This window comes from Equus przewalskii, chromosome 27, assembly GCF_037783145.1.
Source record: "Equus przewalskii isolate Varuska chromosome 27, EquPr2, whole genome shotgun sequence".
NCBI lineage: Eukaryota > Metazoa > Chordata > Mammalia > Perissodactyla > Equidae > Equus > Equus przewalskii.
This window is the reverse complement of record NC_091857.1, coordinates 35595385-35619450: the sequence shown is the minus strand read 5'-3', so window position 1 is coordinate 35619450 and position 24066 is coordinate 35595385. Positions and strand designations below refer to the sequence as shown.

Below are 24066 nucleotides of genomic sequence, written 5' to 3'. Positions count from 1 at the left end.
TAGACATTGGATGGGCATCGACCAATCAGAATAGAAATGCTATATGGGCGTCAGCCAATCAGAAGAGAAACCTGCCCAGGCCCCAAGCTCTGCCAGCAAATACCCCTTGTTAGTTGTTGATTCATAGGAGGGGGTTCAGGGTAAGAACTGAACGTGATTTAAGATCATAAAAATATTTTATAAATCATGGTAGTCTATAGACTTATCTCCCATTTACTGGATTAGCAAGCAGGAGTGCTGAGTGATGAGAAACATCGTCACAATGAATTTGCATCTTCTACCTAGCAACTTTAAGGAATTCACTAAATTCTTAACATTTTGAAAGTCAAATTCTACTTTGGCAATAGCATGGTTGGGCATGGGGAGCTCAGAGCAGTTGCTAATTACTAACCATCGTATAAATCTATTCTAACCAGCTCAGAGCTCAGCCAAAGAATAGCCATGCCTCTAGGTTAATATGGAGCGATGGGGTGGGCAGTGAAACACACTGAGAATATCTCCATGAGAAAAAACTTTTTTTTTTTGTGGAAGTCTCCTGTTTTGCTTCTTGGACAATGTTTGATTTCTAAACACTGTGATTCTTTAAACTACCGTCTGAACAGTAAAGAGTTAAAAAAAAAGGCAATACAAGTGTCTTGGTGTTTTCTCTTTTATTTATTAAAGAACACATTACCCATCTCCAGTTTTTCACGGCGTTTGTGCTGTGTGAGGGCGGTCCCCTCCAAAGCATGATCCACATCTAACTCATTTGAGGACATGAGAGCAAGACTGACAAGGGAACAGAAAAAAAGGAATAACTTCATGTGAATATCCAATAATGAGATATTTTGCAAGGTATACATCAACTGTGGGATTTAATCGTATTTTTAACCTATGAGTTCTGATTTTCCAGGCAATTTTAGACGTCTGATTGATCCTAATTTTTATCCTCTTTTTCCACTGACAATATGCAATAATGCCCACATATTAAACATACATAAATATCATCTTCATATGATTTAAGATAATAAAGACATTTTAAAAGTCCTGGTTGGTTACAGACTTATCTACCATTTATTGGATTAGAAGCCGGAGTGTTGAATGATGAGGAACATTATCATGACGAATGGGCAGCTTTTACTGAGTCGCTTTGTGGAATTCACTGAAATCTTGAAACATTTTAAAAGTCAAATTCTCCTCTGGAAGCTGGGAAAATAGATTCCTTCTCTCACTATAAAACATCGTTCTGAGGATCCCAATATCACTTCTTCCAAGTGGTGCTGGTGAAGCGGGAGCACGGCATCGGGACAGAGAAGAAGGATGACTTGGTCGTGATGGAGGTTGTCAGCCAAGGGCGACATGGAGCCCAAGGGGCATCTGTCCTATACCAAAGTCACATTCCTGACCTTCCGAGGGCTGGCCATGATAAAGGAAACCTGTGGACGACTTGTTGGGCCCTGTTGATGGTCATCAGGTCCCTGGTAACAAAGGGAAAGAGATCGATTTAGTGGGTTGAGATCCATGTAAAAGACCCACTTGAGAAGGAAGCTCCACTCCTCAGATAAGATAAAGGGAGGGTGCAGAAAAGAATAAAGATGTTGATGCAGGCCCTGCCTTTATTTCACTATTTTCACTAACACACACTCTGGAAGTTTGCAAGTTCAGGGCCTAAAGAACCATCCGCTTCAAAGAATCCAATGGTTGTTTGCATGAAGGCAAATTACTACAAGGATTCACTGGTTTGTTTTTCAATTATCTTACGGAAATTCTAGCTTTTGTATGAAAGTAGAAAATATTTCTAACCTTCTTTAAATAACACACATTCCTGCTAAAAGAAAGGGGCAAAATTTAGAACTGACTCCATGTAGATCACCTATTGGTATCCTCGGACCATGCATGTTGCTGGCTCCCATCAGGGAGGCAAGGAGTCTTTGCCACTCTCGTTCTGAAATGTCCTCCCAAGCAAACCGCTTACTCCTCCAGACAGGCCAATGCCTGTGTCAGAGTATTGCCCTGCTTAAATATATACATGTTTCCCTGCCAGTCCTGAGAATGCCAGCTCAGGTTCCAGGGCATGGTAGCTGCATTTAACATCTTAAATAATGCAACCAGGCACCATAAATTATTTACATTCCAATGGAATGGCAGTGAGTCTTGAGGATAGAAACTCTCTGGCTCGTGGTCTCGGCTTGTTGACTCCCCATCACACCGGGAGAACTGGAGAGCTGACGGGGCTACCTCAGCAACGTGCTTTACGAATTGTGCTTCTGCTGGGGCTATACCTGACATTTTGGGTCTTGTTTTTGCTTTTTGTTGTCATTGTTGGGTTACACAAAGGCATTGCTATTTTCTAAATTTATCAGGAGTTTATTTCTGCTGATCTCAATAGGGGAGCAATTAGTGGGGAAGTCTTGATCCAGGTTTTGAGTTGTTCATCTGCTCACCCCCCAAAACTGACAGACTCAGGAGGAAAGAGAGAGTTGCCTAAAATAACCAGAAAAATTGACTGACAGTGAGTCCAGGCCTGGAAAGAAGAGAGGAAAAGGAGGGATCTTTGTTTTAAATATTCATCAAGATGCAAAATATTTGCAAACCCTGCAGCTTTGTGTAAAAATAAAAGACACTTGCCTGTCTCATTAACCGATTGCAATTTTTACTAAAAATCTCTAATTTTACTTATTGGTTTTGTCCTAATATGTTTCACAGGCAGTTACACCCGAGTTAACTGTATTTCATCAACAGAAACCCTTGTCTGGAAAATAACGTCAGTGTGATATATCCTAACTGTTGATTCATCCAGAATAGAAATAACCAGAGAAGAAAAGTGTCATGTTTTGGTATACGTCAGACTTGAAAATCAGTCTCTATTTCCTCCTTCTGATCCTTCCTACAATTCAATACATGATCTGGGGTCTCCACAGCCTGACATACCATTTCTTTCCTTCATATGGAATGCGGTGTGCCTTAAGACCCATCTAAAACTCCAGAGGTGTAAAAAAGTCTTCCTCAACTATGGTGCCACTTGCATTGTGGAGCATCTCAGACTCAAGATTCTTCCATTTGACATTCATCACTGCCCCTCACAAGCATCTCAAACTCTTCTCAGTGTTGTGGGGCCACGCAATACAAGCCATTCTAAATGCACGGTTTTAAGAAAGCCCCTAGAACTTTCTGTCAGAGACGATTTTCCCTTGGAAACAACTATTCTCGTCTGTGATGTTTTCACACTGGGCCACAAAAACGTTTTCTTCAAAGCAGATCATCTGCGGAGCACAGCAAAGATATCCATTCTTTGGCCCTATCTCCCAGAGATTATGATCCAGAAAGTCTAGAAGAGGCTCAAGAGTTGGCATTTTAACAAGCACCTGGAGAGCTTCTGGTCTACCGCTGTAACGAGCTAAGGACTGCTAAACCAGCAGGGTCCCAAGATATTCACATTTGTAGGTGCTAGATGCATCTCCACGTGCATCAGGCTTTCTTTGGGAGCTGGGATACAGGAAACACATCCCCATTTCTGCCAGCTGGTGGCGGGAACAAGGATTGCCCCATCTCTCAGCCTCTAGTGAAGAGTTCGAAGTTCAGGTAAGACCCCAGCAGAGAGTGGGCTGAGAGGTGGGGATGAGCAAGGGAGCGGGCTCCAGGCAGCCAGTAGGCACCTCTTCTCATGGTCTCTAACCTAGCATCACCCAACGGACCTGACCTGCGTCAGCCATCGGCCCCCTTGTAGCTTCTGCCCACAGTGGCTGGCCTTCTGTGGGGCAAACCTCCAGCACACAGCCTGTGCCTGATGACACCATCCCTGAGACGAGCCCTCACGCCTTCTGAAGTTTTCTAAGAACTGTCAGCACTGAAGGCATCAGGAGATAATTAGAGATTTGAAAAAAGAGCTTCCCCATGACATCTCATCTTGATCTTCCCCATGGCAGTGGGGGCCTCTGGCATTTTGGACCTTAACTGAAAGGATGTGGAAGGAGCAAGAGTTATGGGGGGCTGCTGCAGAGGCAAAGGCCATTTTCTATTCCTTCCTAAAAGTATCAAAATTCCAGCTTCCTGTGTTAGTAACTATTGAGTGTGAGATGTAATTAAATTCATGCTTGGTGATGCACGATGAAGACATGGCGTATAGAGCTCACTACAGCCTGGAGGTGTAGACACAGATGTGTAGAACCCTGAGTGGGACTGGAAGTCGTGGCATTGAAGGCGAGGGTGAGAGGAACCCAGAAACGCTGCCTGCTCCTCAGAGCCTGTGCTCAGCCCTGAGCTGGCTGTGGTCACATGCTCCAAGGCTCGGTGTCTGCAGCACTCTCCTCTACTTGTAGGGGAGGCCACATGATTCCAGCAAGAGCCCAGGCACCATCACCCCCTGGGAGGAGCTCCCTCTCCTCCCCAGTGTAGTTAGCACAGGTATCATGAATGCCTTTGGACTCTGAGCAAATCATAATTATTGGGTGGTGTGAAATTTCAAAGTAGGCAAGGTGATCTTTGGCAACGTCCCACTCGCCCTTCCAGCAACCCCCTTTTCTGTCTTGCTATGAGATAGCCAATAACCCTTGAACCCAGTTGTGTGTCAGAACCACCTCCAGTTGTCTAAAACACCGAGGTGCTCAGGCTGCCTCCTGAGCCAGGAGGTCAATAGGTGGAGACCAGGAATCTTGGCATCACAAGGCCACCTCGATGATTCCCGTGTGCAGCCTCTGGCCCTTCAGACCTCCCCTGTCTTGGATCAAGGAGACCCTTGAAGGAAACCAAAGTGCCCAAGACCATAAAGGAGGGAAACGGCAACTTGACATGGAATTATTTACCTTTTTTCAAGAACCCAAAAGAAACTGTTATTTTCATGTTGCAGACTCACGTATACCAGTTTGATAATATTTCTTGTCATGATTGGATTGTGATTATCAGCAAAGGAACTGTGTCTACATGCATACAGGCTCCTTGTATCACCTTGCTGTGACAACGTAACACTGAGCATTTAATGAGCGCCTAGGAATGCTGTGCTAGACTGTGCATAGTCAATGGTCATCCGTTGGATCTTCTGAAAATGCTGAGGGCAAATAAGGCCACCAGGTTGAGCGGATGAGAAGGCCAGCATGGGGAAAGTACAAACACAGGGACTCAACAGTTGCTGCCCTGTTGACAAAACCAAGATGGCCCTGCTCTGAGACCTATTACCACAGAGCAGAAGCTTCCATTGCTGCCATACAGGCTGTGTCTCCACAGACAGGACATGCTTCTGACCCACCCGGCCCACAGCGATGGGGATTGGGAAGTGCTGTTGCTGGAGGCTGCCTCATAGCTTGAGCTCTCTCAGCTTAATCTACAGGCTTTTCAGGACCGAAGCCCAGTGCAGATTCTCTGCAAAATAGTGTAATCTGTAGTCAACAACCCTGAACTCTAACAAGCCAGCTTTCCGGGAGGAGTCCCACTGGGCCAGCGGTGGAAACACCTCACAGCAGCACAGGTGGCTCTGTGACAAATTGGAGTCACAGTGAGGCACGTGGAGAGGAGGCCAGGATGAAAGGACAAATGAAGGGGCTCTGAATAGCTCTCAGCTGCCTCTCCTGGGCCCTTTAGGGAGCAAGGCTCAACGCAGAATGGAGAAAGTTTATGAAAAAAGAAAGCACGGATTGCGTTGCCCTTGCACCGTGGCCTAACGAGTTCTGAGGAAGGTCCTCACGGCCTGCACAGCAGGAACACGGCCACATAGGCCAGGCAAGGCTGCAGGCCTGGCCTTGGGGAGTTCTAAAAGGAAGCTGTGTGCTAAGAGTTGCCTTGACCTGATTCCACAAGCTCTGGCTCAGCCACCTGGCAGCTCTCAAGTGGCCAGTTGACCGCATGTAGGACTGCATCCTCTTGGGGCCAAGGACACAGAAGGGAGCCATCATGCTCCTAGGCCTGGCCCTTTCCGCTGCAGCCCATCTTGCTCCCTCCTTCCTTTGCCTCATGGGAAGCACAGCTTGTGTCCAGGTTCTCCAAAAGGGCATCCTGGAAACAGTGCCTTGGCTGGTACCTGCAAAGGCACCCTTCGGTTAATGATCAAAGATGGACCTCTTCAGAACTGTGCTTGTTCTAAGTTCCTCCACTCTAAGTAGAAAAATCCTGCTATTGAATAAACCCTCACCAGTTTTTAGCCCAGGCAAAAGCATCTTTCCTGGCATCCTGATTTGTTTCTTAAGGACCCTGATGCACTGCTCTCCTGGGAGCCTTACAAACACTTTAGGAAACACAGGTGTGTGTGACCAGCCCCAGGACTCAGCACCGCGATGGCCAATTTCCACCAATAGATTATTTAGCTGGTTGCATGTTTAAGTAGCAGACAGTTCTTAAATTTCTCTCCCTATGTACTTTCAAAACAACACTTGAAGCTTTCAGAAGCATCCACTCCCAGCTCTGAAATGTCATTCTCCATTCCTGTGTCCAAACGCACTGAGACTTCCCCTTTTCCCTCGTTGATTCTTCCAGGGCAATCATCTGACATGACCCCCTTCTGAATCTCCTCCCCACCTGCTCCATCACCCCACCCCAGACCTGATCATTGTGGCTTGTCTAATGGAAAGACACGCAACAGAAAAAGGTAACCACAGAAAGGCCACAGAAATAATGGTTGGCTTAAATGTGTTCTTGGGGTGACCATGTTTGGCGCTGAGTGGGCAAGGACCCTTCATTAGCCTGTGGCCCCCACTCAGGTCTAGTCATGGGGGTTCCAGACAAGAAACATCCTTCCCAGCCCAGCAATTACTCCCTTTCACCCCCACCTCTTAGTTAAGAGGCCAGACTTTCAAAAGGGAACCTATTGCATCTCTACAGCCATCCCTCCCAGTGCCAGATTAAATGCATTAAAAGATACGCATAGCAAAAGAGCAGCGTTGATGGGTAGACGTTTACCTCTTCATTTTCCTGACACCCAGCCTGAGGAAAGCAGCTTGAACTGGTAGCAGGAGCTCACCATTTGTCACTCAGGCCCATCTTCTTTTGTGCCGCAGACCCTTATCTGTCTGCCTGCCTGGCTACCTGGGTTGCACTAACAGCATCACTTAGGTCCTCTCAATGATACACGGTTGAGCATCCATCAAAGCTCCCCATCCCCCAAAGACCTGGGAGGCACACATCACCAGGAAGAGGTATGTGTTGAGCTGAATCCCAACTGCATGGGGGAATATTACAGCCTGGAGCTGCCTGGAAACTCAAGTGAATATCTATGCCAACAAGAGTGATGGGGCTGCGAAGGCACGCTCTCCGGAGCAGCACGTCCATCATGCTAATAGCGACTCCCAGGCAGAACAAAGCCAAGACCGTCTGACCCAGCGTGGTGTCAGAAATGCAATCTGTGACTTGGCGTTTCCAAAGGCTGCCAGTGGAGACCATCCGTACTTATCGCGGACACTATTGCAGAACCGCATCGAAGTACTTCTCCTTTGAAATTGCAATTATGCAGGTCAGAAAATGGTGCCCGTTATATATTTTTTGCATAATATGACTTTGCATCTAAAGAATCGTGTTTTCTGCATGTAAACTCTAATTCATTTATGTATGAAAACCAACGCTGACTCTGTATCAGAAAATTAACATACTGTGTCCTCATGGCTCCTAATCGGCTCTTTTCTTTGAGTTAATGCCCTTTGGAAGGACAGTGCCCATCAAAATTTGGCCAACAACTGACAACATCTACAACTCATGCCTCTCCTTGGACTCCAGACTTGTACATCCAGCTGCACACTCAACATCTCTATGTAGACGTCTAACCGATGAATCAAGATCTACAAGGCCCCAGGTAAACGTCTCATCTTTCCCCCCAAAACTAGCTACAAAGGGCAAGAGATACCACATGTCCCTGCCCCGTTCCCCCCAAGCTGAGCGGTTGACGTGGAGGTGAGCAAAGGTCACGTGCTTCCATCATGAACATTAAAAAAAAAAGCACTGTTTTATAAGCACTGATGACAATGCAACAGTTTCTAAATGGCAGAAAAAGTCCAAAAAGAGGAAAAATGGTCTAAATCACCTGATAAGGTTGCCTACTGCTGCGGTGTTCTGGAACACTGGGTTCAGAGGACCTTGGAGGGACAGAAGCACTCTCTGCAACAGAAGAATGATTTTAGAGCAAGAAGTGTCAAAACCCAAACTTCATATTTGAACAATTCTGTTTATAAAGAAATCCCTTTGCTTTTGTGTGGTACCCCTGGTATGAAATAATCCTTAACCATAAACAGACATTTTTTAAAGTTCCCTTGAAGTTGCATATCTTTAGAACTTTCTGATGAAATAAAAATATGCAAACAGACTCAAAATCAATTCCTTGCCTGACACGATAGTCTCATCCAGAGACAAGGATGAATTCCTAGCTTTCATGGCTGATCTGGGAAAACAAACACAGGGCCAGTGGGGGAAAAACAAGGCAGCAAGGTTTGGCTTGGGCCATGATTTTGGTCAAGCTATGGGATTAATTGCTCAAAATCCTAATGAATAAAATATTCACTCACAGGAAATTTTGCAAGAAGCTGTGATCAGATCATTCAAGGAAACAACCAATGCTTTGTGGAATTTTTTTAAATCTGAAGCACACAGATTGGACGTACATTGAAGACATCCATAATAAAATGGGAAGAATGGGGCAGGGGAGAATACAATCACAATCTTAGTGAAAATCAGTTGTCCAGGCCTCTCAGGAGGAGTTGATTAATCAAAAATCTTTTGTGGGATTTATTTTGCCGGTTAGCCGGGTCTCCCTCCCCCACTGCTAAGGAGTAATTTGCACAGCCTTCCTCTCTGATCCGCCCTACAAAGGATCTCGGTTCAAATCCTGCTCCTGCCTCTTCCTAGTGTGAGTGCCTTCAGAGATGCTCGCCCGTGATGACTGCATCCTCTAAAAGCAAGACATTTAGGGGCTACAAAAGGCTGTTCAAAATTGAGCTTAGTCTTTCAACATTCTCCAACACCCTTTAAAGTAGAATAAGAACAGATTTCCTGCTGAGCATCAGTTTTAATTGAAGTTTGGGGTAAGCTACCCTCAACATACTAAAATGCCTCTTCACACACTTTAAGGCAGAAGCTTTGAAAGAACTAGAAAGCCTGAAAAAAAAAAACTCAGAACTTTATTTTTTAAAACTCTTAGATGTCCACCTCACTGTATTTTAAACTTTAGACAATTATGTGGATTTTTACTGTTAATCTACTGCTAGAATATTTCTGGAGTTTCTCCTTCTTCTAAAAATTACCCGAAAAATAATGACCACTCGTGGCTAAGTCATCTGCCTTGTGACGCTGCTGTTGGATTGGCCAGCCCCTCTCTGGATACTCTCCTTTCCAGGTCTTTCCCCTGCCCCACCTGTCCACTCACTCGTAGTCCTTGGTTCATCAGAACTGTATCCATGGTTTTCATTTCCACTTTTTAACTTTGTCTGAAGAGTTTCTTTGTTTGTCTTTACAGTTGCAGATTTCCTAGAATTAGACAATTTTAAAAGCCAGACGTTAATTGGCCATGGATGCTGGGTTCACATGTTGAACTTACCACAAGGCCAAAGCTCAGTCGCTGGCCTGTGGGGAGTGGAGAGCATCAGGATGGACACTCACAACTCTGAGCACAGCTGCGTAGACAGCCTGCATGCTCACACACTCCCATTATGGGGAGACAGGCAACTTCATCATGATAGGCCCATGGAACTCAAACTCTCAGAAACCAGTTACCAATAAAGCAGGGTTGGCAAACTATGACCCACAGGCCAAATCCGGCCCACCACTTGTTTTTGTAAATAAAGTTTTATTGGAACACAGCCACATCTGTCTGCTTCCATATTGTCTATGGCTGCTTTCATGATACAGCAGCAAAGTTGAGTAGTTGTAACAGATAGCATGTGGTCCACAAAACCGAAAATATCTACTATTTGGGCTTTTATAGAAAAAGTATGCCCAACCTCTGAAATAAAACAAAAATTGGTGTAGGGTAAGGAAGTTTGGCATTGAATATCAAAAGATTTAAAAATATTTATTCTTGACCACTAAGATTTTATTATAGGGAAATAATCAAGGATATGTGCAAAGATTTACTTGAAAGAATGTTCATTCATGAGGTATTTATAACAGCAAAAACTGCAAACAATCCAGGCGCCGAACCATAGAGGACTAGTAAAATAAATGATGATACATCTCACCTATAAAAATTATTATAGATGAGAACTCTCATGCACTGCTCGTGGAAGCATACACCTGCTGGTACACCTACTTTGGGAAACTGTGTGGCAGTATCATCTAAAGCTGAACATATACCTCTCCTCTGACCCAGCTTTCACAGTAGATATATACGAAATGGAATACAAGACAGGAAGGAGTGCATGGGTATATGTCACCAAAAGACACCCACAAGAATGCTTAGTGCAGTAATATTCATAATGGCCCCAACCTGAAAACTATCCAAATGCCCACTGAAAGAAAAATGGAAAAATAAATTGCATACATGCCCAGAACATAGTCTTATATAATAATAAACAATCTACATTGACATTCAGCAACGTGGATCAGTCTCACAGCGTGAAGCTCAAGAAGGCAGATGTGAGTGAGTGCACACAATATGACTCCATTTATGTCAAGTTTACATGAATCTGTTCTCTGGGGCTCTGCAGACAGACGTCAGAAAACATGACCTTTGAGGCAGGGGAAGGCAATGATTTGACGGAGGCCTGAGGAGGGTTTGGGGTGCTGGGGGTGTTCCAACTCTGCACATCGGCCGTCGAGGCCCAGATACATATGTTTTGTGAAAACTGTTCAAACTCACCTTCATATCGTGTACTTTTCTGTATTTATGTCACACTTCAATAAGATACTTTATGAAGCAAATGAAATAAAAGTGTTGTGGGCAAGTATTTGTTAACAGAAACAACCTTCGGAATAGCGTCAAGAGAGAAGAACAAGCTATAGAACAATGTTTATTATGTTGCAAATTTCACAAAACGCATGTGAGTGTGTATCTATGTGCATCTATGTGAACACATGTGGGTAAGTATACACATACTCAGATGACAATGATTACTTCTGGACAATAGAATTATGGGTGATTTTAAAACCATTTGGTTTACCTATCTTTATTTTTAATCTTTTCTATAATAAACATGCACTGATTCTACAGGGAAAAGTATATATGTTCTTCCAATGCAGAATTCTGTGGGCAGCTGGAGTCAGCACGGTCGGCTCAGTGGGAGGAGAAGCAAGTGGGATACGGGAGTCCCAGTGAGTCACTCCGTCTTTCCTCCCCGGGCCTAAGTGTGAGAGCTGCATGTGGACAAGAGCACAGGCCCTGAGCAGGACTGCCTGGGTCACCTTCTGGCCTGCCCACTCTCTAGACGGACAAGCTGAGCTCCTGATCTAACATCTCTGTGCCCTGCAGTTTCCTCCTCTACAAACCCAAGACATCACGGTGAGGATGAAGTGAGAGAACAACCCTCCCAGGTGCACAACAGCCCCTGGCACACATATTAAGCACTCAGCATATGCCAGCTGTCATTGTTGCTACCATTGTCATGATTATTATTGCTGCCCTTGTTATTATTATTCTCCCCCGTTGCCCTGAGTAGCTGTTGATCACTGTGCTGTGTTTTGAAATCACCTAAGATCCCAGAGAAGGGAAATGCAAGCTGTTACACTGTCGTCAATGCTGAACAGAAGAATGCAGAATGCCATCCTGCCAGTGACAGCAATCAAGAGAGATGCTGGCGTCGTGACCAGGCTCAGCTCTCCTTCCCCTCCTCTCGCCTCCCGTCAGGCCCCCGAGGAGATGCATTTTCAGATTCCTGCTCTGTGGTGTCCTCAGGGAGAGCACGGCCACCACTCTCAAAACCAAGTTATCACCAGGGAGTGCCCAACCAGGTCGGAGGAAGAAAGGACCGTATCCGTCATGCGATGATTACACACGTCTTCATTCACCACATGTAGCCGAAAGATATTTTAAAAGCCCAGCATTTCAAAAATTAAAAGTATCAAATAAAATACTGAAAACTCCATGTGGTTTTGTTATAACACCCCCAACAAAACCACTGCTGTCTAAAAACCCCTGCTCTTAGAGCACTCATGATTATGGAAACATTGCAGACGTTTAAACTGGTTATGGTATTATTGTAAGTCCCTGACAGAGTTACCTTAAAAGTGCTTGCAGCTACTTCTGGACAGTTGTGGGGATGGCAGGAATTTTTCTGTCCCCTCCCCCATCAGTGGTACAAGCAGTGAAAACTACTAATTTGTCTGCCTGGTCATTTCATGTGCCTCAAGCCATCCAGCTCTCCTCACTGTCCACCGCCACCCCAGAAATTCCAGCAGGACCTCTGCCTGGTTCTTTCACGTCCTTGAAAATGTGCTTGAGTCCCTAGCCTTGACTCAAAGCAGGAGGGCCAACAGTCACGGCGCAGAGTGTCCTCTTGTGGAAAGAGATGCAAATGCCAGACACCAAGTAGAAAATCTGCTCCATTTTCTTAAGTGAGTGGTCTGCAGTAATAGCCCACCTACTCTGTTCCACAATTAATGCTGTCCTGTGAGTCTGTGACTGGCATACGTGTTTTTCACAGTGATCCACTTGCAGTACCTAATTCTGAGTAACGTAATCCTAAAGTCCCACAGGTTGGGAGCGGGGAGGGAGTTTGTTTATTTATTTTTGTTTTCAGAAAAATTGATGTGATTTCAAGCTTACCTTACTTCACTGTGATAACTAGATCCTGCAAAAAAAAAAAAATCACATTAGCAAAATCAAGATAGTTATTCTGAAAGCAAAAATCTCATAGATTATTATAGACCCCCTGATTTTAATACTGACATTACTGAATATTTGTGACCCACTGAGTATTATGAAGTTCCCCAACATGCAGTTATCAAATGACTTTCAAGCATAAGGAAAGTAGGATCCACTATCAACTATCATAGATATAAATAAGCCCTAGGTACCTGAAATATGGTAGGCCCCTAATAAGCACTTACTAGCATTGCATTTGATTAGCTAAATTATAAATACTCCATTCACCACCAAGAGGTGCTCTGCATCCCCAGTCTTCGCTGACATTCACTCAGTACTTACCCTGCGACAGCACCCGGCCAGCACTGTGCAGTATTATTTCATTTAATCATTACAACAACCCAAGAGGTAAGCGTTACACTAGTGTTGCTATATTTTTAACAGACTAGACATTGTTACACAAACAGAACCATATTTTTAACAGATAAAGAATTCTACTGCTGAAGCACTATGGTTCTTTAATTCTAAGATACATTTTCAATCACTATGTATCAATGGTACCAATCTATACAGTTGCGTCCACCCCCAAAAGCTGTCATTAAATTGCTAACGTTTTTACTCAATGGATTCTTGGACTAGAGGAAATGTGGAATTTGAAAATAGGGACTAACAGAGCCACACACCCGTCCCCCACCATGTGTCTCAGAAGTCAGTGTTCTTTGTAACTTTGCCTTCCTGTTGGGTCGTCTATTCATAAAGCTTTATTGGAATCCAAAAAATATCCATTTTCCTTATTTTTTAGATGATGTTATCACTTATTTTCAGTTGTAATAACATCTGCTGACTCACACTCCAGAGGGAACCTTGGGCAATCTTATTTGAATTGAAGGAGAGATATTGTCTGGTCCCCTTCTGATAAGAGGGAGATGTCGCTAGTATTCCCATAAGGGCCGGGCTGCAGGAGACGGCCTCTGGGTCCCTCTGCTGCAGAAGCTGTGATCGCAACTCCTCCAGGCCCCGCTGAGTGGGGTCCTCAGATGCCCTTAGTCAATCCCCAGTTAACCAGTTGGAGCACCGAGAATTCTCCAGGCGCCAGCAAAGCAGAATGCCAGAAAATGCTTTTAAAAAAACTTAATGTTTAATATTTTTAAGCATGGAAATAATTATCATGGGGAAATCAAAGATTTCACTGCATCCCTTTTTTTTTCATTGATTTTTTTTATTGTCACATTGGTTTATGACATTATACAAATTTTAGGTGTGCAGCATTATATTTCAACTTCTGTATAGAAGCATCGTGTTCACCACCAAAAGGCTAGTCACCACCCATCACCTTACCCATGTGCCCCTTTATCCCTTTCACCCTCCCCCACACTTTCCCCTCTGGTACCCACCAATCTGTTCTCCGTCTCTATGTGTTTGTTTGCTGTTGTTGTTGTTTTTATCATATACTTATGAATGAAATCATACAGGATTTGACTTTCTCCATCTGACTTACTTCCCTTAGCATAATACCTTCAAGGTCCAACCATGTAGCTGCAAATGGCAAGATTTCATCTTTTTTTATAGCTCAGTAGTATTACATTGTGTATATATACCACATCTTCTTTATCCATTCATGCATTGATGGGCACTTAGGTTGTTTCCAAGTCTTAGCTATTGTGAATAAAGCTGCATTTATCTTTATGCATCTTTATGCATTCATATTTTCATGTTCTTTGGATAAATCACCAGAAGTAGAATAGCTGGATCATATGGTATTTCCCATCTTTAACTTTTTTGAAGACTCTCCCTGCTGTTTTCCGTAGTGGCTGCACCAGTTTGCACTCCCACCAGCAGTGGATGAGAGTTTCCTTTTCTGTGCATCCTCTCCAACATTCGTTATTTCTTGTCTCATTAGTTATAGCCATTCTGATGGGTGTGAGGTGATATCTCCTTGTAGTTTTGATTTGCATTTCCCTGATAATTAGTGATGTTGAACATCTTTTCATGTGCCTGTTGGCCATCTGTATATCTTCTTTGGAAAAATGTCTGTCCAGATCCTTTGCCCATTTTTTAATTGGGTTGCTTGTTTCTTTATTGTTGAGTTGTATAGAGTCCTTTACATCTTTTGAATATTAAGCCCTTACCTGATATGTGGTTTGCAAATACCTTCTGCCTATTGTTAGGTTGTCCTTTCATTCAGTTGGTGGTTTCCTTTGCTGTACAGACCTTTTAGTTTGATGTAGTCTCATTTGTTTATTTTTCCCTTTGTTTCCCTTGCCTGTGAGACATGATATTGAAAAAGATGCTGCTAAGACCGATGTCAAAGAGTGTACTGCCTCTGTTCTCTTGTAGAAGTTTTATGGTTTCAGGTCTTACATTCAAGTCTGTAATCCATTTTGAGTTAATTTTCGCATGTGGTGTAAGACAATGGCCCACTTTCATTCTTTTGCATGTGGCTGTCCAGTATTCCCAACACCATTTATTGAAAGAGACTTTTCATTTTCCATCGTGTGTTCTGGCTCCCTTGTCGAATATTAGCTGTCCATAGATGTGTGGGTTCATTTCTGGGCTCTCGATTCTGTTCCATTGATCTGTGTGTCTGTTTTTGTGCCAGTACCATGCTGTTTTGGTTACTATAGCTTTGTTGTATATCTTGAAATCAGGGAGTGTGATACCTCCAGCTTTGTTCTTTTTTCTCAGGAATCCTTTGGCTATTTGGAGTCTTTTGTTGTTCCATATAAATTTTAGGATTCTTTGTTCTGTTTCCATGAAAAATATCATTAGGACTCGGATCCTTTACATTTATGGCAAGGTGAAGTGCCCATTGTGAATTACACCTGGTGGAGACTGGTGTCAGTGGGTTGTCACAGGCCCTGTTCAAAGCACTTACCTGGACCTGTTACAAACCAGGAGAACAAAAATAACTTGCTCTCATGTGAGATTTTCATCTCAAAGTTAAATAAAGGATAAAACCTAGAATGGATCACAGAACTATTTCATACATTAATTTATTTAATTCTCACAACCAATCTACAGGGTAGGACTTATTCCCATTTTGTAAATGAGGAAGCTAAGAATCAGAGAATCACCCTTCTGCACATCCTACATGGGCCACCAATGTCACAAACCTCACTAGGCTGTTGTGGAACAGCGAAAACCCTAAGAGAAGCAGAAATCCGAATAACCAGAATGTTCTCCAGCTATGCCACAATAGCTAATGTTGAAAATAATCATCTGAAGACACTGAACAATCCTGGTCACTTCTGAATTAAAATTTAAGTTATCCAATAATTTTCACTTAAAATTTGGTGTATTTTATTTGAGTAATCCATCTGTGCCATATAGAGTAACTCCCAGGCAAAAACAAATTCCCATCAAATCTGAGTCAATAGGCGTTTGCTACTTTTCATTTTATGTTTCCCAGGGAATAAAGTTATATCACAGAATTAATTCCCCAATCACAAAACAAATCTATGCAGGAGTTAAGGCTAGACCATTAAGTGTAGACCATACACTTTACATGGGATATCTCGCTAAGACAGACATATTCCATGTAAAAGAGTTAGTTAACACAGCGCTTGGCACACACACAAAAAGTTCTCATCCAATGGCAGTTAGTGTAATAAAATTAAAAATGTAGGCAGGCCCCGTGGCCAAGTGGTTAAGTTCGCACACTACACTTCAGTGGCCCAGAGTTCGGATCCCGGGCTCGGACATGGCACCGCTCATTAGGCCATGTTGAGGTGGCATCCCACATGCCACAACCAGAAGGACCCACAACTAAACGAAAATATACAACTATGTACTGGGGGGATTTGGGGAGAAAAAAGCAGGAAAAAAAAAGAAGAAGATTGGCAACAGTTGTTAGCTCAGGTGCCAATCTTTTAAAAAAAAATTAAAAATATAATTAAACTGGCATGCCACCTAACATCAAAGCTCTCATTTTAAGAAAAATGATTTAACTGTAGAAGATATTCAAATTGGAGTCGGTGAAGCTTTTATGAGAGAAGGAAAGATAATGTTGGACACTCATACCCCGCACTTGGAAAGCAGTGAGCTGTCCCCATGACAAAGATCCTTTTATTTCTGAAGTCACACACTCCCGAACTCTACAAGAAGCCCACCCACATGTGGATGAGCCCACCCCGACGTTGAGCCCGACACCAAACAAAGCCACTGCGTTCATGTCTTGGAGGACCTCAGAAGACCTCGTTCAGAAGAAATGCGTAATTATTTTTATTAATTTTATTTGTACTATTTTGATTAACAAAAGACTATATATTTCTCTCTACCACATCAACATTCACCCACCAAAGGTGATTTGGAATTATACAAAACAGCAAATGATCTTTTAATGTGCTCAGATAGGTAGGTATGATTCTAGAAAAAACACAGCATCTAAATAACAGATTACAGTAACCTTATTATCTTTGCAAATAAGCACAAAAATCAAATAGTCAGTGTCTTTTGTAAGAGAGGTGCTGCCTCAAAACTTTCTCAAAAGTGTGAAGATCTGTCTTCCTGGAGGGGTTGCACCAGGCCCCGAACGAGTGACTTCCTTCCTTGAGAAAATCCCTCCCCTCTCTATGAACTTCACACATTTCCTTTCGAGGATGCTGAAAGTCAATGTATCTTTCCAAAGAGCTAATGAGCTAATGAATTTCAACCGCTTGTACCAAAAGTTCTAAAATACATACAAATCTATACAAACAAAAAAATTACCTTTTTTCTCTCTCCCGGGGACACGACAGCAGCAGAATATTATAATCAGAACAATTATCAGGATCAAAAGCAATGAAAATGAGACTGCGAGTAGAGCTATGGCCCAGGTAGGCAAGGATGCACCTGGTTTATCAAGACTGCCTATAAGGTTGAAAGGAGAAAAAAAAGATATTTTAGTGATGTTTGCCACTGTCTAGCGAACGTAATCACTGATTCTCCCACACAAGAATTAGATCAGGTCTTCCAGACAACAACAAATAATCACATAGAGATAGAGATTGGATTGGTGGTTACCAGAGGGGAAGCGGGGAGGGAGGAGGTGAGAAGGGTGATGAGGCTCATGTGTGTGGTGATGGATTATAATTAGTCTTTGGGTGGTGAACATGATGTAATCTACACAGGAACTGAAATAGAATGATGTACACCTGAAATTTATACAATGTTATAAACCAACGTGACCGCTATTTAAAAAAAAAATTTTAATTCTTATGTTTTCTATTATTATTATAACTATTCAGCCTGCTATAGCTAGGTGTCCTAGGCCAATTTCTCTTTGTGCTTAAATACTCAACACTTTACAGTATCATCCACAATATTTATTGCTGTCAATAAATACCTGCTTAGTAACACAATCCAAGATCTAGTTGGTTAATGTCGCTAACATTCCTGAGAGGCGGATAAGGCTGGGGTGGGCAACGACTCCCTGAGATTGGGGTATTGATCACCATGTTCCACACCATTTATTTAGTCAAGAAATGCTTATTGAGCAGCTACTGCTGGACAAGACCGGAAGAATGCCATCTGGCTCTCACTTCCGTATCCCCATCCATTGAGAGTCCAGAGCCCAAAGGAAACGAGGACAAATTGAGGAAGAGCCACTCCCAAAGGAACTTAGCGAAAGGCCTCACTCCAGTGCCATCCATGCCCCACCCACAGAATTCCTTTCTCATCTAGTAATTGCTCTCTCCATGGCCCTTCGGAGGCCACCTTCACTAGTTTCTACTTTGCCCTCTTGTTTGATCCAGTAGTCACGGAGTCAGGAGACAGAAAGATTAAGGTGAGGCAGGGCCAGCAGGAAATGAAGGAGAGGTAGAAAGAGAAGGAGACAGAGAAAAAGCCATTTTGATTTTTTTTACAGCCACGCCTTAGCCAGAGCTGTCGGATAGACTTCATGTGGTTATCTAAATTCAAATTTAAATTAATTAACATTATAGACACTTAAATACTCAGCACCTCGGTCACACTGGCCACATTTCAAGGGTGTAGTTGCCGCAGACTAGAACGGTGCCTTCACCACGGAAAGTCCTGTCGGACAGCACGGCCTGGCTGTGGGTTTGTGGGAACTGCATGGATGTTCCGAAGAGCCCTTATGGGCATTTCACTCCCCGCTACTGAACCACGTCAAAGTCAAACCACGTTTAAGTTGATCTGTCTGAGTGTGAATTGCTAGTCAATAAAGTCCGTCACTCCTCCCTGAGTGTTCGGTACTATCTCAGTGTAAACGCATGCTATTTTGTTAAATTCTAGTCGTTCGAAAATAAAACAACAGACTTCCTATGAAGAAGATAAGATTTGCTTTGAAATCAATGGCCTTCCAGCACTTCAGAACCACAGGTTTGTAGCGGAAAAACAGCTCTTAGGGGTTCTTCCTTAAGAGTTTTCCTTGAAATCATAGTTTGCTATTCCTGCGTCAAAGTCAAGTGCTGGGAATAAGCTGTAGTCAGAGATGGTTAGAGATGGTCACTAATGCTCTGTGTCTACAGTCGTCAACCACCGGGGTGCTGACTCATGGAAAAGCAAGGATCTGATTGCAGAGCAATCCACAGACATCTCAAGAAGTTTGCTTTGAAGAATTACATAATATAAAAAGATATTTGTCTTCTGCCCTTTGTGCAAAGCTTCTCTGCATTACCTGTGATGGTTTTTAAAGTTTCCTTCTTTTTTTAACGTCTCACATTCATTGCCATCTTTTTCTTTTTTTTTTAAGATTGGCACCTGAGCTAACATCTGTTGTCAATCTTCTTTTTTCTTTTTCTTCTTCTTCTCCCCAAAGCTCCACAGTACATAGTTGCATATTCTAGTTGTGAGTGCCTCTGGTTGCGCTATGTGGGACGCTACCTCAGCGTGGCCTGATGAGTGGTGCCAGGTCCACACCCAGGATTGGAACCAGCAAAACCCTGGGCTGCCAAAGCGGAGTGCATGAATTTAACCACTCGGCCACGGGGCCGGCCCTCATTGCCATCTTAAATGTCCATGAAATTGACTATTGTGGCTTCCATTTCTTCTTACATATCTGCTACTATCTAAACTAGACTTTGTCCCCTCAAGGTCAAGGACTGTGTCTTATTCTACCTATGCCCCAAGCACCTGGCACATACTGAGCACCTTGAATGAATGGATGGATGGATGAATAGGTCGATGGATGGATGGATGGATGGATGGATGGATGGATGGATGGATCTCCGGATTACCCACCATTTTTCTGAGATGAGCTGGGACAGATAGAGAGAAGAAAAGAGTTCCCCAAAAAATGTAGGGGGGACAGGCTTATACCCTTCCTATGCCACCTTTCCCCAGCCCCAGAATTGGGCCTTTAAAACAAGCCAGTCCCTTCACATCCAGAGAGTAATACGGCTTATCCCTTTGTTCCACAGACAGCAGGATCCCAAGCGCCACCTGGAAAGCTTTCTGCACACGCAGATCCAGAGCCCACCTCCAGTGGAGCTGAGTCGGGCATCTGGAATGGCACCCAGGTAATTGTGATGCAGGTGGGTGGTGACCCACACTTTGAGAATCCCTAGTGTGCAGGCAAAATGCTAACACTGCCCAAGCAAACTGCCACCTTACAGGATGCTCCCATACTCTCGCTCTCATAGATGTGATAATAAGATTATGAAGTCCAGACTGCATTTATGATACTCACAATCTGGAGTTCAAAATCAGACCACCGTACAGAAGCTTCGTGACTGACAAAAAGCTTTGGGCTTCACATCAATGGAACCAGTGAAATCTCACGGCCACCACTGACTTGGGCTCCCTTTGGCCTCTGGCTCGCTCATCCATAACAATTCTTGCCCCACCAGGCTGTTCAGAGACTCGAGAGATGCATGTGAACGAGCTGAGAACACCGTAAGGTACAAAGCACACATTCGAGATTGCCGCAGCCATCCTAAATTCAGTCTGACGAGGTCTTTTACAAACCGAAGTTTGTAAATATTAGAGGTTTTCATAATAAAAGAGCCAGCTGGGGTGAAACACTAAAGTCTGGCTCAGGACTCAAGAGATAGGCCTGGAATTCTTACTGGCATAAGTCAACATACTTGTTGACTTCCCAAACACTCACTCTCAGGGTGTTTTCCTGCCCGCTAGAGGAAACCATCAGCATGCCAAGTTCTGTCAACCGAGTCCTGACATACAACCCTTCCCTCTGACCCAGCACAGAGACGCCTGCTTATCCTCAGGGCGGACCTGTTTAAAGGAAGGGAGGGGCCACCTTGCTGGGGTTGCAGCCGAATCAAGGACGACCTCACTCACTCTCATGTCCATAATTCAACCACCAAGGCAAACAAAGTGATGCCAGCACTCACCTCAAAGCCCCAAACTCTCACCGAACAGCAACTGACATCAGGAACCACACAGCTCATTCTTTCACTTCCTCTTTGCTGGGACCGCACCCCACTGGGGGTCAAATCTCCCACAGAGTTTCACATCTAGGAGAGGCTTGCTCTCCCTCTCCTCTGGTGGAGCCCAGAGAAAAGTGTGGGCTAGGTGCCATAAGGAGGCACGATTGGTACTGGAGCCACACGGAAGAAACTGTCTTATTTTCATAAAAATTTTTGATTTGTCATCTATTACATATATACATATACATATATGCAGATACATCTTGGGTATTTTGTTTAGTATGAGGCTAATTTTTTAAACGAGTCCATTTATAGTGGAGTGAAAGAAAAATAAATGATACTCATAGAGTGATAAATCAAAAGTCAATAGTGGACAGAAAACACAGAACCTTGGAATTAGCTCACCCATAATCCGACCCCTTCCTCGTACAGAAAAGACACTCAAGAGGAAGAGACTCAGTAAATTGGACAAGGACACTCAGAAAAGAAAAACCTCGACACTCTGACTCGTGTCTTTCCATCCTGCCATGTTGCATCTTCCATTTGGAATAATCCTTCCGGGGAAGATACAGCCCAGGCCATAGAGGAACGGGGAGTCTAGGTGGATGCTGGTCCCTGACTTGTGCCGTGGTGGAGGGTGTGGCATGATGGTTCGAGGCGAATGGCAGATGCTGGAGGGGACGTGTACACCATACCTGAGCAACCCACAGCCAGTGACTAAGGAAGATTACCTCCAAGCTCAAGTCTGCTTGCCCTCCTCCCTACGTCCCTGCACACAACTGCGGGCACGTTAGGGCTGCGTTACCGAATTTACTGTATAACTGTAATCTCAGCTTCGAGAATGTCCTTTTCCCATCTGTGAAGAAAAGGAAAATAGTGTTCCCCAGATGCTCTCACAGAAATGCTCAGAGTTTTTAACAGGCAACTAGAATTTCTAAAAACCAACTGGATTAATACAAAATGTCACCACCGGCACGTGCAAGCAGGCCCTGGTGCTGATGAGAAGGGAAACAGGAGATCTCTGAATCAATGTGATAAATGATAACAATCACTCACTCTCCTGTCCTGTGGGCTCTGGGGCAGGGACTGTCCTAAGTGATTCTATGTTTTAACCTGCTTCTTTCTCACACCAACAACAACCCTAGAAGGTAGGTATTATTATTATCTCAGTTTTACAGATGAGAAAACTGAGGCACAGAGAGGTTAAGTAACTTGCCCAAAGTCACACAGTGAGTAAGTGGGCAAGCTGAGCCCAGGCTGTCTGATACCCAATTCTGTGTGGATAGTAGCGCGTGATGCGGCTGGGCCAAAAGGCACGGCCTTTGAGATTTTCCAGATCAGCAACCTCCAATCCTGGCTGCCCAGTAGAGTAATTTGGAAGTTTTTTTAAAGTGTCAGTTCCCAGGCTCCAGTTAAACCAGAACCTCTGGGGTGGGGCTCGAGCATCAGCAGATGCACTAACGTCTCCGAGAGGCAGCCAGGAAAGAAAACTTCTGTCCTGCTCTTCTCCCCTCTTTTTACAGGTGAGAAAATGGAGCCTCAAAGGGTAGTGACTTGCCCAAGTCGCACAGCTGGTGCCAGAGCTACGACCCAGGACCGTCCCTCCCGCCACTCTTGTCTGCCCTCGAAAATGCCACTTCTCACCAAACTGGATTCTAACCAGGAATCGCTCCCTTCTACAAGGTGCTCCGATTTCCTAAAAGTCCTGCTTCGTTTGAACATTCCACAGCCCGTACACTTAAGCAAGTACACGGAGAACAATCCAGATGGGCAGACGGAAGGTGGAGGGTGGTTGTCTCAAAGTGGGCATGAGAGGGGCTTTCCTGCTGGTGGTATGCATGTCTGCAATGCCTGAACTTTGTATGACTTCTGGAATCAAGAAAACCGATCTTTCAGAAAACTTTAGCATTAGCCCTTTCAATATGCTTTTCCTTCAAGAATCCATAAGTGCGTCCATACAACTTCTTGGCTTAAACCAATTAGGCTTCCTAAATGCCATTGCTCTTCCTCTTTCATCGATTTACAGGGGCTATTCCAGAAATGAAGACAGATTCCTTGCACATCTAGGAAATGGGTGTGGGGGTTGGTGTTTATTGCTTCCTGAAGACGCCCGAACAGGCACCGCCTCATTCACCCCGGGCTCTCCGTCACCTGGCGGTGCGCCTTGAAGGCTCGCCGTCGCCAGCTGCGCCAGCCGAGGCTGGAACGAGGTCCTCAGCTGCTCGAACTTGCATAGAACACACAACATGCAGCCAGCCACCAGCTGCTCTGGATCTTGATGAATAATTTAGAAACAAATTACCCTTTTCCAAATGAGTCCAATAAAGCAAGACTCATGGCAACACACCCACTGTGCTTTCCTCTGAGGCTGCTGGGACTCCAGCTGCCATAATTAAGGCCGCTCACTTCACTGGTCCTAGACTAAGAAGAACTCAGCTGAATTAAATCTGATCAAGGGCAATTAAGGGCCCCTTGCCCTTCCCCTACAAAAGAAAAACTTTGCAGGCAAGCTAATCTCTAAACTCCATTTCTGTGGGGCGTCATCGATCAGACGAGAGCTCTTTGCTGCATGATTACCTTGTTAAGATGTGTGGTTTAAACAGGCAGTCTCATTCCATTTGGTGCTAATGGAACTTTTTTTTTTATCTTCCCTTTCAAAGCCTAGACCATGTTTTATCATATTTAAACAGCTTAAAAGCAAGTGAGGCTGGCTCCTTGGCGAAACGGCGGAACCCAGGCTGGGACAGGGGAAGTGTAAAGGGAGTCTGGGACATCTTACTGGACCAAGTGCCCAAAAACTAATAGTGACACATCAAAAGGACACCAGAGCCAGCTGGAAGGGATTCCCACTGGCCACACATCTAGAGAAATCTGAGCATCAAAATGAGTAATGACAGGAGCAAATTATAATGTATTGAACAAAACGAATCCATGCTAAAACTATTAAAAAAAAGAAAGAACAAAAAGGAAGGAAAGAGAAGTCTCTTTTTTACAGAAGAATGCCAACTAATAAATACAGAAAAATCAGGGAACCAGAAAGTCACTCTTTCA

General features: G+C 44.0%; 1 protein-coding gene across 9 annotated transcripts in view; it reads right to left on the bottom strand.

The window, feature by feature from the left end:
* Window positions 1-635: 635 nt before the first annotated feature.
* IGSF5 (immunoglobulin superfamily member 5) overlaps window positions 636-24066 on the bottom strand; it is a 119109-nt gene continuing 95678 nt past the window's right edge. For 6 of the 9 annotated variants that reach the window (XM_070597537.1, XM_070597540.1, XM_070597536.1 and 3 more), the window contains 5 exons: window positions 17393-17533; window positions 12647-12671; window positions 9302-9414; window positions 7979-8052; window positions 636-1457 (listed from right to left, as the gene is read on the bottom strand). In XM_070597537.1, the coding sequence (XP_070453638.1) occupies window positions 1362-1457; window positions 7979-8052; window positions 9302-9414; window positions 12647-12671; window positions 17393-17533 (449 nt within the window). In that variant the 3' untranslated portion in view covers window positions 636-1361. The remainder of the gene's footprint in view (window positions 1458-7978; window positions 8053-9301; window positions 9415-12646; window positions 12672-17392; window positions 17534-24066) is intronic. The other 3 variants (XM_008538139.2, XM_070597542.1, XM_070597543.1) reach the window with 3 other exon arrangements.